Source organism: Seriola dumerili, unplaced genomic scaffold (genome assembly GCF_002260705.1).
Source record: "Seriola dumerili isolate Sdu_G_001 unplaced genomic scaffold, Sdu_1.0 BDQW01000120.1, whole genome shotgun sequence".
In the NCBI taxonomy this organism is placed as follows: domain Eukaryota; kingdom Metazoa; phylum Chordata; class Actinopteri; order Carangiformes; family Carangidae; genus Seriola; species Seriola dumerili.
In genome coordinates this window covers 2246650-2261789 of record NW_019174375.1, presented here as the reverse complement: position 1 = coordinate 2261789, position 15140 = coordinate 2246650, and the positions used below count along the sequence as shown (strand labels likewise).

At 38.9% G+C, this 15140-nt stretch overlaps 2 protein-coding genes across 2 annotated transcripts; one reads left to right on the top strand and one right to left on the bottom strand.

The window, feature by feature from the left end:
- Positions 1–496: 496 nt before the first annotated feature.
- LOC111223891 (cytochrome c) lies at positions 497–4658 on the bottom strand. The gene is made up of 3 exons (XM_022748189.1): positions 4551–4658; positions 2709–2883; positions 497–1907 (listed from the first exon to the last, which is right to left on the bottom strand). Exons 2-3 carry the CDS (start codon positions 2875–2877, stop codon positions 1762–1764), a joined length of 315 nt encoding a protein of 104 aa, XP_022603910.1. The 5' UTR covers positions 2878–2883; positions 4551–4658; the 3' UTR covers positions 497–1761.
- Positions 4659–7510: 2852 nt separating this feature from the next.
- Positions 7511–15023, top strand: rbm45 (RNA binding motif protein 45). The gene is made up of 11 exons (XM_022748186.1): positions 7511–7834; positions 8529–8651; positions 8810–8936; positions 9147–9272; positions 10321–10491; positions 10896–11025; positions 11791–11884; positions 12524–12681; positions 13008–13083; positions 13372–13496; positions 14365–15023. The coding sequence occupies exons 1-10, from the start codon at positions 7559–7561 to the stop codon at positions 13486–13488; spliced, it is 1398 nt and encodes a 465-aa protein (XP_022603907.1). The 5' UTR covers positions 7511–7558; the 3' UTR covers positions 13489–13496; positions 14365–15023.
- Positions 15024–15140: the final 117 nt, after the last annotated feature.

Here is a 15140-nt window from a genome sequence, read left to right as displayed (position 1 = left end):
GTTAGTCCAGATCTAATCAACTGAAAGCTTTTTAAACAGGAAACAATGAAGACTTCAAAGTGTTTTGTCCTGTTTAAACAGAATCAGGAGCAGCCAGTCTGAAGTTGGTTTGATCAAGAGAAGACAATAAGGGACAAATGGTCCGCTTGTCATTTTACGATGGACTTAAGTTAGTGGTTTTGCTAAAGATTTGCTAAGATTATTCAACGTTTTTTCCTCCCTCAATGAATCTGTTGTAAATCTGCACAGCTGCAGAGATTTTTGTAGAATTGGCTTTTTTAATGTTGAAATAAAATGTTAATTACTCTTCATATTTTTACTTATTCTTCACCAACACAATAAACATCCAACAATTAAAATGAAACTAAATGTGTTACTGATATTCTTTTCAGCTTATGCTTCATGAGGTGAAAGCTCAAAATAAATTAATAAACACAAGTACTTATGTCAGATTATGAATTTTACTGAAAAAAAATAAATGAGACAACCAGTCATGTTTACATTTCTGGACGTTTTCTTTTAATTGATCCTCCAACCATCCTGTCCACAGCCACACAAAATAGCTACCACATTGTAATATTGTTTAAGTGCATACAGGATATTGCTGTGTATACACTGACAGCAAGCAACCCCATCAAAATACTTTACAGATTCAGTCAGATTACAGTAAAATAAGTTAAAACGTTAAAATATTCCTTCAGGCCTGTGAAACCAGGTAAATAACAAAATCTTCCTTTAATCCAGATGTTACCTTTCATAGTAATTTCTAAATGATACAGTAGCTCCACAACATTGTTCGGCACGGTGATTGTATGCCAGCTGATTTCAACCTGTAGGGATCTCAGCATGTTGGTAGTGGTTTTGAAGGCATTAATATATAATTACACCCCACAATTCTTAGCTGTAACGAGGCAAATTCAGTGTGTCATCCTTTGCACTGTTTTTGTTCTTTTTTTTTTTAAAAACATGCCAAGGCTGATGACAGGCAGGGAGTAAAAACAGGAGCTCAGAGGGGTTGCTTCAGTAACCTAGAGAATCAGGCTCTGTCAGGAGTCCTAGAACACAACAAGAGGTATTAAAATGTTCAGTCTGTATAATCTAGAGAGCATTCATGGCAAGTAGTAGTTTCTAATGGGCAATATTTAAGGATAGACAAGAGAGAATGTAGAAAATGCTCAGTGTCACTCCTTCTAAAAGGTCAGAAACTCCACTTAGCATGAAAACTGGGAGTAGATTGAGTGTCAGCACCAAATAACCACCATAACATCCTAAGATTTTCCACCCCATATCACTCTAACTGATAATAGATGACTTTTGTGTTATAGTTTTAACAATGAGGTCGATGGCCGATGGCTCTGCTAGCAGGAAGTACCAAACACGTGTTGTCATGGAGAACAGAATGAGTTACAGGTCAGACAACCTATCATGGCCAGCAATTTTAAATTATGTGATTAGTTTTTTTTTTCCTCATTAGAGTTAAAATACAGATTCACAAAAAAAAAAGAAAAGAACAAAAACAGACTAGTTTTACGTTTGGCCACTTGAACAATTGATCGCACCCTGTCCTTGAAGAGGAAGTAACACTTGCTGTGAACTCACTGGCTCACATGAAGTGCCACTTTACTAACCCTAGACAACATAGATTAACCTTCTGTACAAATGACTAAACATAAAGCCATATGTAGCATGTGCAAGCCTAAAATTTAACAAAAAAAAAACATAATAAAATGACATTAAATATTCTGATTTTAAATCACTAGCTCATGATGTTGCAGATTTGAGGTATGCAATGAGGTCCTGGCGCTCTCCCTTCTTCTTGATGCCAGCAAAGATCATTTTGGTTCCAGGAATGTACTTCTTGGGGTTCTCCAGGTACTCCATCAAGGTGTCGTCACCCCACACGATGCCTGAGGAAAGACAGATGATCAGTGATGAAAGCTTGATAGATGGATTATTAAAAGACAACTAAGAGGGGTCTGACCTTCACACTAGAAGGATAAGTGACCAGATATCAGTGGTCAAAGTTCACCCAACAGACAATCTTGTTAGGTATGTATGTAACTAAACTGTTAATTTAATTAGTGCTGAAACAATTAGTCAATCAATCTAAGAACAAAAAGTTAAACAACAATGTTGAGAATTAATTAATTATTAAGGTCATAAATCAATGGTAAACATCTGCTGGGTTCAGCTTCTCAAATGTGAGGATTTGCTTTCATTTTATAATCAATATAAAAGGATAATCTTTGAGTTTTTGAACTGTTGATTCAGGGAAAAAAACTATTTGAAGATGCCACCTTGACTTTTTTTTTTTTTTTTTTTTTTAATTGAGAAATATTAGAATTTCATAAAAAAAGGCAAACAGATTAATTGATAGTGGCAGTAATCAGCTATAATAAGTGAGTAAGTAAGTAATATTCATCATTTCATTTACTGGCAACATCAATGAATGATTGCACAAAAGTTCTGTAGCACATTTGACATTTTGCCTTGAAGCCTAAAACGATCATTCAATTATCGAAATATTTACCGATCGATTGCTTCAGTCTAGCAGCAATGTTCCACAGTTTGTAGTTATGCATCATTACTACACTGAAAAATGTAAAATATCTTGACGTCAGCTTCAAGCAATGATGCCCTCCTCTTGACTTGATCTATATTCAGGGCAGAGGTTATTAAAAGTTCTGTTTAACCACCAGTGAACTAACCTTTACTCTTGTTGGCATCTGTGTAAGAGTAGCCCGCTGCCTGCCCAGTCTTGCGTCCAAACAGACCCCAGAGGTTGGGGCCCACCTTGTGCTTGCCCCCCTCCTCTACTGTGTGGCACTGAGCACACTTCTGGACGAAAACCTTCTTTCCTTTGCCAACGTCTCCCATAGTCAACTGGAAAAACACAGGGAGGGTAAACAGAACAAATGGAAAGAAAAAGGAAAAAGACAGAAATTCAGTTATTAAATGGGAACAAATTGCAGAATTCAAAAAGGTCAAAAGGATAAACATACATCTGTTAATTTACATCTATAAATACACATCTTCAATTCATAGAACTTCTTCTATTCATAGACCTTGGATGTGGCAAGAAGCTCATTCATCTACTGTGACAGGCGCCATATTGTGAAGGTCGTTTAAGGTGACAACTTTATCTGTACCTGTAGCACCGCTTTCTTTGCTTAGCCTTTAAACGAGTCATGACATTCCCCCGTGCACTGGCAGCCTGCCGAGGTCGTTTCAAGGAAATTGGCCAAGGAAAAAAAGAAACGGATGACCCTTAAAGCACGTTAGCCTAGCCTCCATTAGCCCCCGTTATATCACTCTTATTAGCATCTCCTTCTTTCGATCACGGTCACCCTTAGCTCGGGTTAATGCACTAGAAAAGCTGCCAGGTTTGTCGAATAAATGATAGTTTTAATAGACGGATAAGCTCTTAAGTGTCGCTCCTGCCAATAAGAGTTTAAACGAGCCAGCTAAAGGTATGTTAGTGATACGTGATACAACACCGGTGTTACGGCATAATGCGTTTCCTTGCTTCTTATATCCTCAAAAAACTAACTATAACTGAATAGACAGCTAATTAACTTCTGCTAAATTAGCTTGTGTTCCGTCTATCTATTGCTACGCTGTTAAGCAGTTACTTCGTATGTTTTGTGTCTTAAAATAGGGTTTAAATGTCGCTAGGGAAACAATTTAAAGGGGTACAAATTTTGACGCAACACCACTGGTTTGGACGTCCAGATATGACTTCAGTGTGCACCGACCGCAGCAACACAAGAGTTGCAGGTGTGACACTTATTGCTCGGTCCTGCATCTTGCATCCAAAAGCCACTTACAACAGTCATTTATAAAATACAGAAAGTATCTACAAAACGATGTTTAATTTGTTTTAAATTTAAGTAGCTAGCAGCCATCTAACATGATGAAAAGGACTGCAGAAGATAGCTAACGTTAGAAAAAAATGGAAGGTAAAGTTATCCTAGACACCACAGCCCAGGCAGCCTCTGTCTAACATGGCGGGCTACCTTCTAGTGGAGCATCAAGGACACTCAGCACTCTCCACCACAAACTGCTGCTTTCATGTACATACAGCTACTAAACGTGGTATTCACAAATCGAGTTTCTATTTGACTGGGATCACTGACTAAGAACTAGCTAGGCCTGACAAGCCTGCTGTGTGTGTGTGTGATGTGTCACCCACTGAGGCTGTCAAGGATGCTTCAATGTCGGGATCTGAATATCGCACTCAACGCTGCTGTATTAACTTCACCGCACCCGTGAGGACTCTGGGGACGTCTGACAAGCTTAAATAAGAGTCTTAAGGGAAATGATTCAACATAGAAGCACTGCATTGCTCTTGACTAACAGATCAGGCTCATTAAACTTTTCTCAACGCACAGAGAGAAACCGAGCTATTCACTAACATGGGCGCTAACGTTAGCGACCGTTATCGGTCATCCTTTTTAGCACTGTTGTATTTCAGCATCATTTAGGATATTAACATCGCGAAACCAGTCTCTCTTTGCAACAACACCTCATTAGGAAGATTTAAATTTTACCTTTTGATTAAAATGTGTCGGGTTAAAATCCCTCCGGTGAAGGTATAAGCTGCTCCTCTCGGCCGGTGAGCGGTTTATGGCGGTCGTAAAGAAGGTCACTTAGCTTTAGCGGCACCGGCTTTTGACGTCATCATCCAATCACGTGCCTGGCGATTTCTTCCGAATCCTGACGTGGTCCCTTCAATCCGTCCGAGTCCCTTTTCGACAGAGACGTTTCCTCAACCGATTTTATCTTTTCAATTCTATGAGGATATCGATTAGCTTTTGAGAATATAAGCCTGAGGTACACACTGATAGTTTGGCAACAAACAATCATATTCAAAATACTAAACATAATGTTCGTTACTAGTCCCGTAGGAGAGGAGCCAAGGGTCCAGAGAAGGAAGCGAAAAGTGTCTTGGTACTAGTTCACATCTTGTCGCATTCCATAGCTTCCATTGTGGAGGCCAAAGGCAAATGCACCTGCTGATGTGGCCTTATAAGGAAATACGTAAATACATAAAAATGTACATTTCGTAACTGTTATTATGGACCAACTGAAGTATTTATCATTACTATACACAACATTTAGTTTGTCAATTATATTTCAGGTCATAGAATTGGGGAATATAGAGAAACTCAAAATATCCCCATATTTTGGGCTCTTTGTAGTTGTAGGTACAAATGGTTGGTGCTTTCAAGCAGCGGTCGTTATAGTTTTGAGTTACTTGAGGTATTATTTTCATTTTAGGTTACTTTACACTTATACATCACAACATTTCAGAGGGAAGTAATGCACTTTTCATTCCACTACATTTATCACACTAATTACAGTTGAACTTTTCAGACTGAAAATTGTTCAAGATTAAACCATTTTGAGGTCCAAAGATATAAAAATTGTTTGTTTTTTTTGTTTTTTTTTAAAGAAAAAAGCAAGGATTAGAGACAAGCTTGAAAAATGAGTATATTATTGTGAAACAATGTCTTTCTTCTTTTTTACTCCATTAATACCATCTCAGTCACCTCAGTTTTTTATGACCCTTTGAAGGGAACCAATCATAAGGTTGGAAGCCACTCTACTAAACTACCTAGCTCTATATAGAGTAGTTAAAACTAGCTGCTGTATTTACAATCTAATGCTGTCATCAGTTACAGGGAAAATCTTATTGCGGAATGAGTATTAACTTTGATATTTATGTACATTTTGCTGATAATACTTGGATTTTGATTCCAAAACTCTTACTTGTTGTGGTTTTTTTTTTACATTGTTATATGATTTTACTTAATTAAAGGATATGAAACAAACAAGCAGGTGTTGAGCTGTTTTTTTTTTTTAAAGGTGACTATGGTGTCCTAAAGGAAGACAGTTCATGTTTAAGAGTCACAACCACAAAGGTGACCTGGTAGGACTTGTCTTCAGGACTCCATATCTCTGTCTAATAAAATTTACATGGATGAAAATAAGTTTATTTAAAGTACTCAAAGAAGTAATAACTGTACCACGACGGCGATATAGACTTTCTATTATAATCTGAACGTTTGTCCTCAAGAGGGTCATTCAATGCCTGTTTGACACACAAGCACACACACACACACACACACACACACACACACACACACACACACAGACACACACAGTTGTACTTCTATCTTCGTGAGTACACTCGTTGACATTGTAAATTCCCTAGCCCCTCACACCTAACTGTAAGCTGAACTCTCAAATAAAGTCTTAACTTTAAACAGCCCTTTGACAGTGTGTCCAAAAGTGAGGCTTTAAATCAAACTGGTCCTCAGAAAGATAGTAGTACACACTAACACACACACACATACAGATCATTCCTGACACCCTCACAACAAACAAGTCACGAGCCTCTGACACCATATCATCAGCTGATAGTTTCATGTATGTGTTACGTGGGTCAGTGACTGAATAAACTTCATCTAAATAATACAATTATTTTATTGATTCATGATATATATTATTGTTGACACAGACAGACACGATTGTTATTTTCTCGTAACCTACTGTAAAATAGCATTCAATAGGCCTGGGAAACCCACTATTCAGACATTGAGTTGAAATATTTTTGTTTCAAAACATGAGTTATAAAAGCTCTCTGCAGCATCCTTTTGTAACCTACAACAGAGGAGTGCCGAGAGTTCTCCCATACAGTAGATGGCAGTAAACGTTCATTGTCAGCTCTACTGATACCTTCATAACTGTGGGAAATGATTTACACCTTTCACTTAATACTATTTGCCAAGATAACAGGTTTTTTTTTTTCATTTTAGTGAATAGGCTACAAAAGTTAAAACAGGTATGTGAAGAACATGACATTAATTCGTTACAATGCAAATGAGAACATGACTGCCACTAATACTGATAAAATCAAATGCCAGTTTAGGGGGTATTGCCTAATCTCATTGTCCTATTTGTGCTAAGTGTAAATGTATGTTGACATCTGTGAGCTCGTTCATCATTAGCCGATGCTGCCTAAACGCTGCTGAATTGTGTTCATTTTTTAGACAGTTTGTTTATTTATTTAGCTTAGCTCTCCTTAAATTGACCGCTGCAGCCAGCACGTTTGTTCAAAACGCGCAACCTTTATTTGGAGAGACAAACTGTTTCTGTTTACGGCTCTCGACTTCCTTTTTTAATTTTTTATTAGACAATGTGGATAATGGAACAAACTGAATTGAATTGCACGTTTTCATTCAGTGGGACAATAACACACGCAAAGTGTGAACAGCATACAAGAATTATACTTCATGCACAGACCAAGAAGTAAAATAAACACAAGTAAATTCCCCCTCAAAAGTTTGTGAAATTTTTGCATCGAAGCAAACCTCTTCCACATCATGTAAATTATGTGGGTTATTTCATGGCCAACACCAATATCAAAACTTAGGTATGACTGTTTTTGATTTTCTGATTGCCAACGCACCAAGTTGAATCAGGAAGTTCCCGAGGAGAACGTGAAGGCAGCACCAACGGCTACTGGTAGCATTATATCCAGCGGGAAGCAAAAATGGAGGAGTATCCCAATAAACAAGCGACCGAAAACCTCGACGACCCTCCAAATAGCCGGCTTTTCGTGGTCACAAGTCGGTCCATAACTGAAGATGAGCTTCGGGAAGGTTTCTCCGCGTTTGGGGATATTCAGGGGGTTTGGGTTGTTAAAGACAAACAGACAAAAGAGTCCAAAGGGATCTGCTACGTGAAGTTCGCTAAGTCTTCGCAGGCCTGCCTAGCTATGGAGGAGATGCACGGCAAAGTGCTGATGGAAGGGACAAAACCTTGCAAGGTAACGGTCACTTACACCGGGCAGTTGGGGTGGTTGATAGTATCAGTTCAGTATGCTGTTAATGCTGTGAACTTTCAGTCGAAACAGTTGAATCATAATATACGTGCGGCCTGCTAGCATGCTACACAGCAGGTTCTCACGTTAGCAACGCAGGAAAGAGAGACCTGTATTAAAGGGGTCAGTTCACCCGTATTACAAAATCCATATTTTCTGACTACTTCCTCCTAATAGCGTCTAGACATGCCGATAGTTCAAGTGCGATTTGCTGAGGTTTTTAAATATAAGTGTATGACACCTCTGCTACCACCTCAGTGCATTTAAGGCGAGGGGAATTGTGATTGTGGAGCCCACATCAGAGAAAACTGCCACGAAACAACTCATCTTTATAGAAACAGTGCCCCAGTTATTCAGGATAATTCACTGACCTAAAAAAAAAATTGTCCCTGAGAAAAAAATAGCAAGGAATGTGGAATATCTTGACGAACGACTAACCTCCATTGTATTGTGATGGCAGCACACATGTCAAAACCATAACACATGAACTCAAAACAAGTTCCCCTTCTCCTAGATAATTTAATTGCAAAAAATACTTGAAAATCTATCATTTATAGATGTCACTAAAATTTTAAATGTCTTGTTAGGCTTAGTAATGACCAATTATTTGTAACCATTTCACCTTCTGCTTGGTTGGCAGGTGTTTATTGCCCAGTCACGGTCTTCAACAAGGCACAGAGATGTTGAAGATGAAGAGCTGACCAGGATCTTCGTCATGATCCCCAAAACCTTCTCAGAGGAGGACCTCAAAGACACATTCAAAGTAACTACACCTACTTCTCAGCTTGTGCACATACTTTTTCTGTGATATGTAAATAGATCTGCAAATTGGCTATAATCTCTGTTTGTTGTTATCTTTTTATGAGATGTCGAATTACCAGTTTTTAAAATCTCTGTCTATTGCCTCTGTCTGTCTTTCAGGAATATGGTGATATTGAGTATTGTGTGATCATCAAGAATAAATTCACTGGGGAAAGTAAAGGTTTGGGCTACGTGAGATACTACAAACCCTCGCAAGCTGCCATCGCTATAGAGAACTGTGACAAAAGTAAGACTGTCATATTCTCTAATGGGTTTATTATTTGCTATAGAAGTAGCAGCTGGAAAACATACTGGGAGATGCACATTTTTAGTGTTTAGACATGACTGTTCCTCACATTTGTTAACACTTTGTGAAGGACTGTGGACACTTTGTTACTTGGCACTGTAACGTTGATGATGATGATGATGATGATGATGATGATGTTGGTGTTGCTAGCCTACAGGGCCATCCTGGCTGAACCTCGCACTAAGGCTACAGTGACAGAAGATTACAGCGCAGGAGCCCCAAGAGGTGATTACATGGGTGGTGGTGACTCCATGAACCAGTACGCCTTCCCAATGGGTAAGCAGTTGTTAAACATCCTAATTGAGTTTTTATCTTCTGCTATATTTGCATTTAAATTTCCTCTTTTTGAAATTATTGACCAGCATTTAAGTCCATCGCACCTGAGACACACCACTGATTCCTGTGTTATGGGATGCAGTCAGATGGCAATTGGGAAGACATTTTTTTTGTTACATTACTACTTGTTGGCCTTCTGATGTGCTTGCAGTTGTTCCTTTTGTATTTGAAATTCCTCTTTCAAATCAGTGTTACAGTTATGGCTGCAGTTGTAGGTATTTGTGTTGTGTGGTAATAAAGTAAACATTAATCTGTAAATGGTGAAGAGAAAATAGTTCAATTGGAGATGTGAATGAGGGGAATCGAAGTCTTACCAGGGGAATTAGTATTTTTCAGTTCTCTCCTAGCAGGCCACTGATATGAATACATCTGAGAAGCCCTTACTTTCAGTGGTCTCTGTCCTATTATTGACCCTGGTGTAGGGTTGTCACCAGTACCGATACTTACCACGTGGCAAAAAAAGGGACGGTACCCGTTTTTTCATGATATCGAAGGTACCGAAAAGTACCGACACGTGACGAGATTGATAGTCACCCTCTTAGGAAGTAACATAAGGTTGACATCCTATTGAGGGAAGTAGTTGCATGAGTGCTTGTCACGCCCCCAGCATAGTATTGTTTACTTTAATACTTGAAGGATACATGCCACTGTTCTTTTTTGCTATTTCAGTAGTTGTTTCATTTTATTATATCTATTATTTCCACATTTTTTTTGTCTCAGGGCACTATAGCTGAAAAGCTTTGCAATAAAAAGTTAGATGGTTTATATTTTAGCACAGTATTGTTTATTTTAAATTCTTGAAGTCTACATGCCACTTGTCTTTGTTTTTTGTTTTTTTTATTCGTATTCGAGTGAAAGAGAAAGTACATGGAATTTATTGTTGTATCGAAATAGGTATCGAGAATCGTGGAATTTCACTGATATTGGTATCGACTACTAAATTTCTGGAATTGACATCCAAACCCTGGTGTCCCTCTTCCCTCTACAGCTGACCCTGGGAACTACCAGGTCATGGACTATCGCTCCAATGACTTCACGCGGTGCCTCATGATGTCAACACGGGCTGCTCTTACCCAGGAGCAGATTTTTGCTCTGTTTGACATCATTCCTGGTATGGAGTACTGCGAGCTTCAGAGAGATGCTTATGGAATGAGCAAAGGTTAGTGAATAAACTCCCAAGTATGGGCTTCATTCATCTGGACACTATAATACAGTGTAAGAGATGAGAAGTATGTGTCCAAAGTTTTGAGCTAAGTTGTTCAGTTCCCTAAATAATACCGTGGGAAACAGGCAATAATTTATCACAGATAGTTGTTCCCAGGTTGAAATAACCCCTACTATATATTTTTCTGACTGGTCAAACACTTTTTGGAACAAAAAACAGTATTTAAAAAGTTATTTTCTTGGTTTTATATAAGCTCAAGTCATAAATCTAAAATTGGTTTACTGTAGTTTGTAATTCATGTAACCTGTGAATGTTGATGTGCTCCCTCTGTTAATTTTGATGACTCTAAACCAAAAGTGTTGGCTGTGTTTTGTTTCCTGTGTGTCATGTGCCCTCAGGTCATGCGCTGATTCGTTACAGTAACCTGGGATCAGCAGTTTATGCCAAGGAGAAGCTTAATGGCTTCGAATATCCACCTGGCAACAGACTGGTAGTAAATTTTGTTGACGATGGAGATGACCGCAGCAGGTACACACACATGCATTTATACTGAATATAAGTGACAGCATACACTTACAGCATTTCTGCATAAGGGACAAACATTAATAGAGGCGTGAAGCAGAATTGCTCTTTAATTAATTAAATCCATCAATTAAAAAATTAGGACCAAAATGCCACTGATAATTAACAGTGACATTAGTTGCACTTCTTCATGGTCACGTTCTGTTTGTTGTCAAATATTCATGGGTGAATGTGACTTGTCCCCTGTGGGCTGCAGTGACTGCGGAGTCATTTCTGAGAAGCTGGTGAAGAGGAAAAGGAGCAAGAGCTCTTTATATACTAAACAGAAGCAGTAAAAGTTGTTGGCACTACACAGTTAAAACGCAGAGGAAAACCCCATGTTAACAAAGAATCAAACAACCCGTGTTGTTTAAAAAGCAGTCAGGGGAACAAGCAGGTCTGGATGGAGGTTAGAGTCAAATATCAGTGACCAGTCGTATGTGCAGTCTTACTGGCAAAAATTGTTCTTGTTTGTTAGTATACAATATAAACGTTCAGTAAAAGCATCACAAAAGGTTGAAAATGACCATAAAATAATTTTATGGAGACAAAGTAAGGACACGCAGTATCTATCCAGTACTGTATTTTCTTTCTAACATGTCTGGTCAACGTTCTTACAGTACTATACAAGGCTAACCTGTATTTGATAGTAGAAATAATATCTGTGTCTCCATCTGGTCACTGTGATTGGTATGAACCAATGAAAAACAGCCTGTGTGTGTTTGTGTGTAGTCCTGTAGGTCGCATGGCTATGCAGTTTGTTGCAACCCAGATGATGTCTGCAGTGTGGAACGGACCCTCCACCAGCCAAGTGATGAAACCTCCGGTGAGTGCATTAAATCACTGCCTGATTTAAAAACTTGTGTCAGATCAACCTGCTTGTCATCTTGAGTTATGTTTTGCAATGGTCACATGGTCTGTTTGCATGACATGAACACTCACAACGTCCTTTAAAGACCTTTTATTGAAGAACAGGACATTTCTGCACACTGCTCTTGTATTTTAGACATTTATTGAACCTGTACTGTAGGAGTCAAAAAGATGGTTTCTGCATATTTTAGATTCCTACAACACAGGTTGTACAGATAGGAATAGTTTTTTTCCTTTTAAAAATACTTATTTACACACATGCTGTATATTAATAACTGGAAGTGAAGTTATTCTATATTTTTATTGTTTTTCTTGTCACTTTAGAGACAAAATCTAAGTTTTAGAAAACAACTCACCCGGTAAATAACATCTCAAAGTTAATAACTGTTCTGGGTAATTATTCCTCCAGGCCTCCTCTGCCACTTCTGGCATTTTACAGATTAAATAATTAATGAAATAAAAGTTGGTAATTACACAAGTCTTAACATGCGTAACCTTGGAGCTGATATGTTTTACACAGTTATGTGTAAAAAAAATTAAAATACTGTATTAAAGTTCTATCATGAAGCCTGACTATTTTGTTTGTATCCTCCAGGGTTTCTCTCCCGTCTCTCCAATGTCCCGGGTTCAGACAGACGTCAACCTGCCCCCGCTGAAGAAGCTCGCTCCACCTGACAGCAAAACCAAGGAGCGCTTGTTCGTCGTGTTCAGCCCCTCCCCGCTGCCCCCGGATGTGCTGGAGGACGTTTTCTGGTAAGTGAATGATGGACTGGCTCATAATTTCACTTAATTATAGCATTTTTAAAATGTGCTGATGGGTTTTGTATATTTATGTCACAAAATGGCCAAATGGTAAAAATAATGGTCCATTAACCAGAAGGTGAAAGGTTCAATCGATCACAACTTAAGCTCAGTCACTTCAAATTGCCCCGGATGAGGGCATCAAGCTAAGTGCTCTTAAATAACAGTGTAATGTGCTATTAAAATGATGCTCCAGACAATAAGCATTAACAAACGTTCCTGCTTTACAATTAAATGTTTTTTCCTCCCACTGTGTCTCCCTCTGTCTCTCTCTGTAGTCGCTTTGGTTCACTTATCGAGGTGCATTTGGTTCCAGGGAGGAAAGTTGGATATATGAAGTATGCAGACAAACAGGTGAGACTCTGAAGTGATGGAGGTGAAGCTGAAAACAAACCAGAGAGAAAAATATGTAGTATTTAATGTATGATTAGCAGCAGGAGGTTAAGTAGAACGGTTGGATGAATACAGTTTATAGGGAGGAGTAAATGGGCTGTGAAAGATGGAGGGATGAGTAGAGGTAGACAGAGGAAAAGCTGAGTGATATCCTGACAAACAGAAGCAGAGTATGTTTTTAAAAAAAAAACAAACCAAATCAAGATTGTCTCCCTAAATAAATCTTCTCTCTGCATGTTCACCTCTCAGTGCGCAGATGAGGCCATGGCAGCGCTCCATGGTCGGGTCGTCAACGGAGTGAAGATGAAGGTGATGCTGGCAGATCCTCCCAGAGAGGAATCTCACAAACGTCCTCGTACCTATTGAAATGACCGGTAAGTGCCAGATTTTCTGCTGCTGGGACCACCAGTATGAATAACTGGACATTTGGTACCAAAGAGTTTTGTATTTTGGTAACAATGTATTTTATACATAGACTTCAAATGGATTCTGAGTAAGGTCTGTTACATGGTTTGTGCAAGCAGCACACACACACACACACTCACACACACACACACACAGAGCAGTTCACATCAGCTGTGTGGTGATCGAAATGAAGAGTAAAGTACAAAATGGAGGGCCGGTCTAAGCCAGTTAAAGTTAAGGAAAAACTAACCTAAAATTGAATTCCTCGTGCAACTAGTTGAAGGATGCAGTTACTACAGCTGTAACATACAACATACTACTGTGTATTTTCTGGTGATTTCATTGTATATTTAAAATATATAATGAAAGAAACGGTGGAGGACCGGGTGTCTGCAGGTTTACCTTCACCTTCCCACATTACTTTAAAACTTCTTTCTCTTTGGTTGAACATGCAGACTCCTGGCTCCCTTTTTTTTTTTTAAATTCTCCATTTCAGGGTCTGTTCAGGGACAAAGAAAGGTTGTTAGCATGTTAGCAGAGCTTTCCCCCAACAGTGAAACAGTGGTGCGACATTATTATACTCATGTATAAAACCAGTATTCTGCTTCCTTTAAAGGATGTTAGGATGTATTTCATGAAATATTTTGTCCTTAGACATATTCTAAAATATATTGATCTCCCGGTGAAGATGAGAGAAGATTTATTTGCAAAATGTGTGTGAGCCCCTTCAGTCATGCCTTCCACACACATGTGGAAGTCACACCTGTCAACAAGTTATTGATGACAGTTGAGTTGTTTTTCTTCCTGTGAATAACACTGCAGCTTCTTGTTCCCTAGGCGACTGTTGTCATGACACAATGACACCTGACCTGACAGACCGACCGACATCAAGACCTTCTCCCGACCTCTGACACGACCTTTGACACCTGTCTGACCTTACTGCCGGTCAGTGACCTTGCTGTGACTCAGTGATACAACAAGTGCACAGTAGCATCCACTGCTAAAATGGGAGTCTTAATCAAACACAGTGTGTGAACAGCAGCAGCAGCAGCAGCATCATATACAGTGTGTGTAGTTTGTGTTCAGTGTGATGCTTTTATGTTTTGTTTTTTTTAAAGTACATAGTTTCAACCTTGACGCCGTTTTTGGCTTCTATCAGCTGGACTAACTGTACAACCGCAGCAGTAGCACACCATAATTTATCAACAGGCTGCTGAAGAAACACTTTATTTCAAGTTTAAACATCTCAGAGTTACATTGTAGTTCAGGCAACATTTTCTTGAAAAACTGAGGGCAGGAGGCTGCAATCTGTTAGTAAGATAAACATCAACAGGATTTGTAAAGCTGGATCTAGACAGTTTTGTAGTTCAGATCTAGTCCTTCCTTTTTTCTCTAATGGTGTGCCATGTGATTTCATGTTAAGCAGTTCAACTGTGTTTATTAGACTAAATGTAATTTTTTTTTGTCTCAGTCAAAATAAAAAGCAGTTCACAACACCATTTGATCTCTCATCTCTTCTTTTGGAGCTGCCTGTCGAATGTGAAATGTCAAAACTACAGATATAGTCTTCCATGTTGCAAGTAGGAGGTGCACTGTCCGGCCTGGACGTTCAC

Bases quoted from the DNA above. Each gene is read 5' to 3' on its own strand.
- LOC111223891 (XM_022748189.1), bottom strand. From the start codon at position 2,877: ATGGGAGACGTTGGCAAAGGAAAGAAGGTTTTCGTCCAGAAGTGTGCT. The intron at 1,908-2,708 runs GTTAGTTCACTG...GTCTTTCCTCAG, and splicing joins AGATGCCAACAAGAGTAAAG to GCATCGTGTGGGGTGACGAC.
- rbm45 (XM_022748186.1), top strand. From the start codon at position 7,559: ATGGAGGAGTATCCCAATAAACAAGCGACCGAAAACCTCGACGACCCT. The intron at 8,937-9,146 runs GTAAGACTGTCA...TGGTGTTGCTAG, and splicing joins TATAGAGAACTGTGACAAAA to CCTACAGGGCCATCCTGGCT. The intron at 10,492-10,895 runs GTTAGTGAATAA...ATGTGCCCTCAG, and splicing joins TGCTTATGGAATGAGCAAAG to GTCATGCGCTGATTCGTTAC.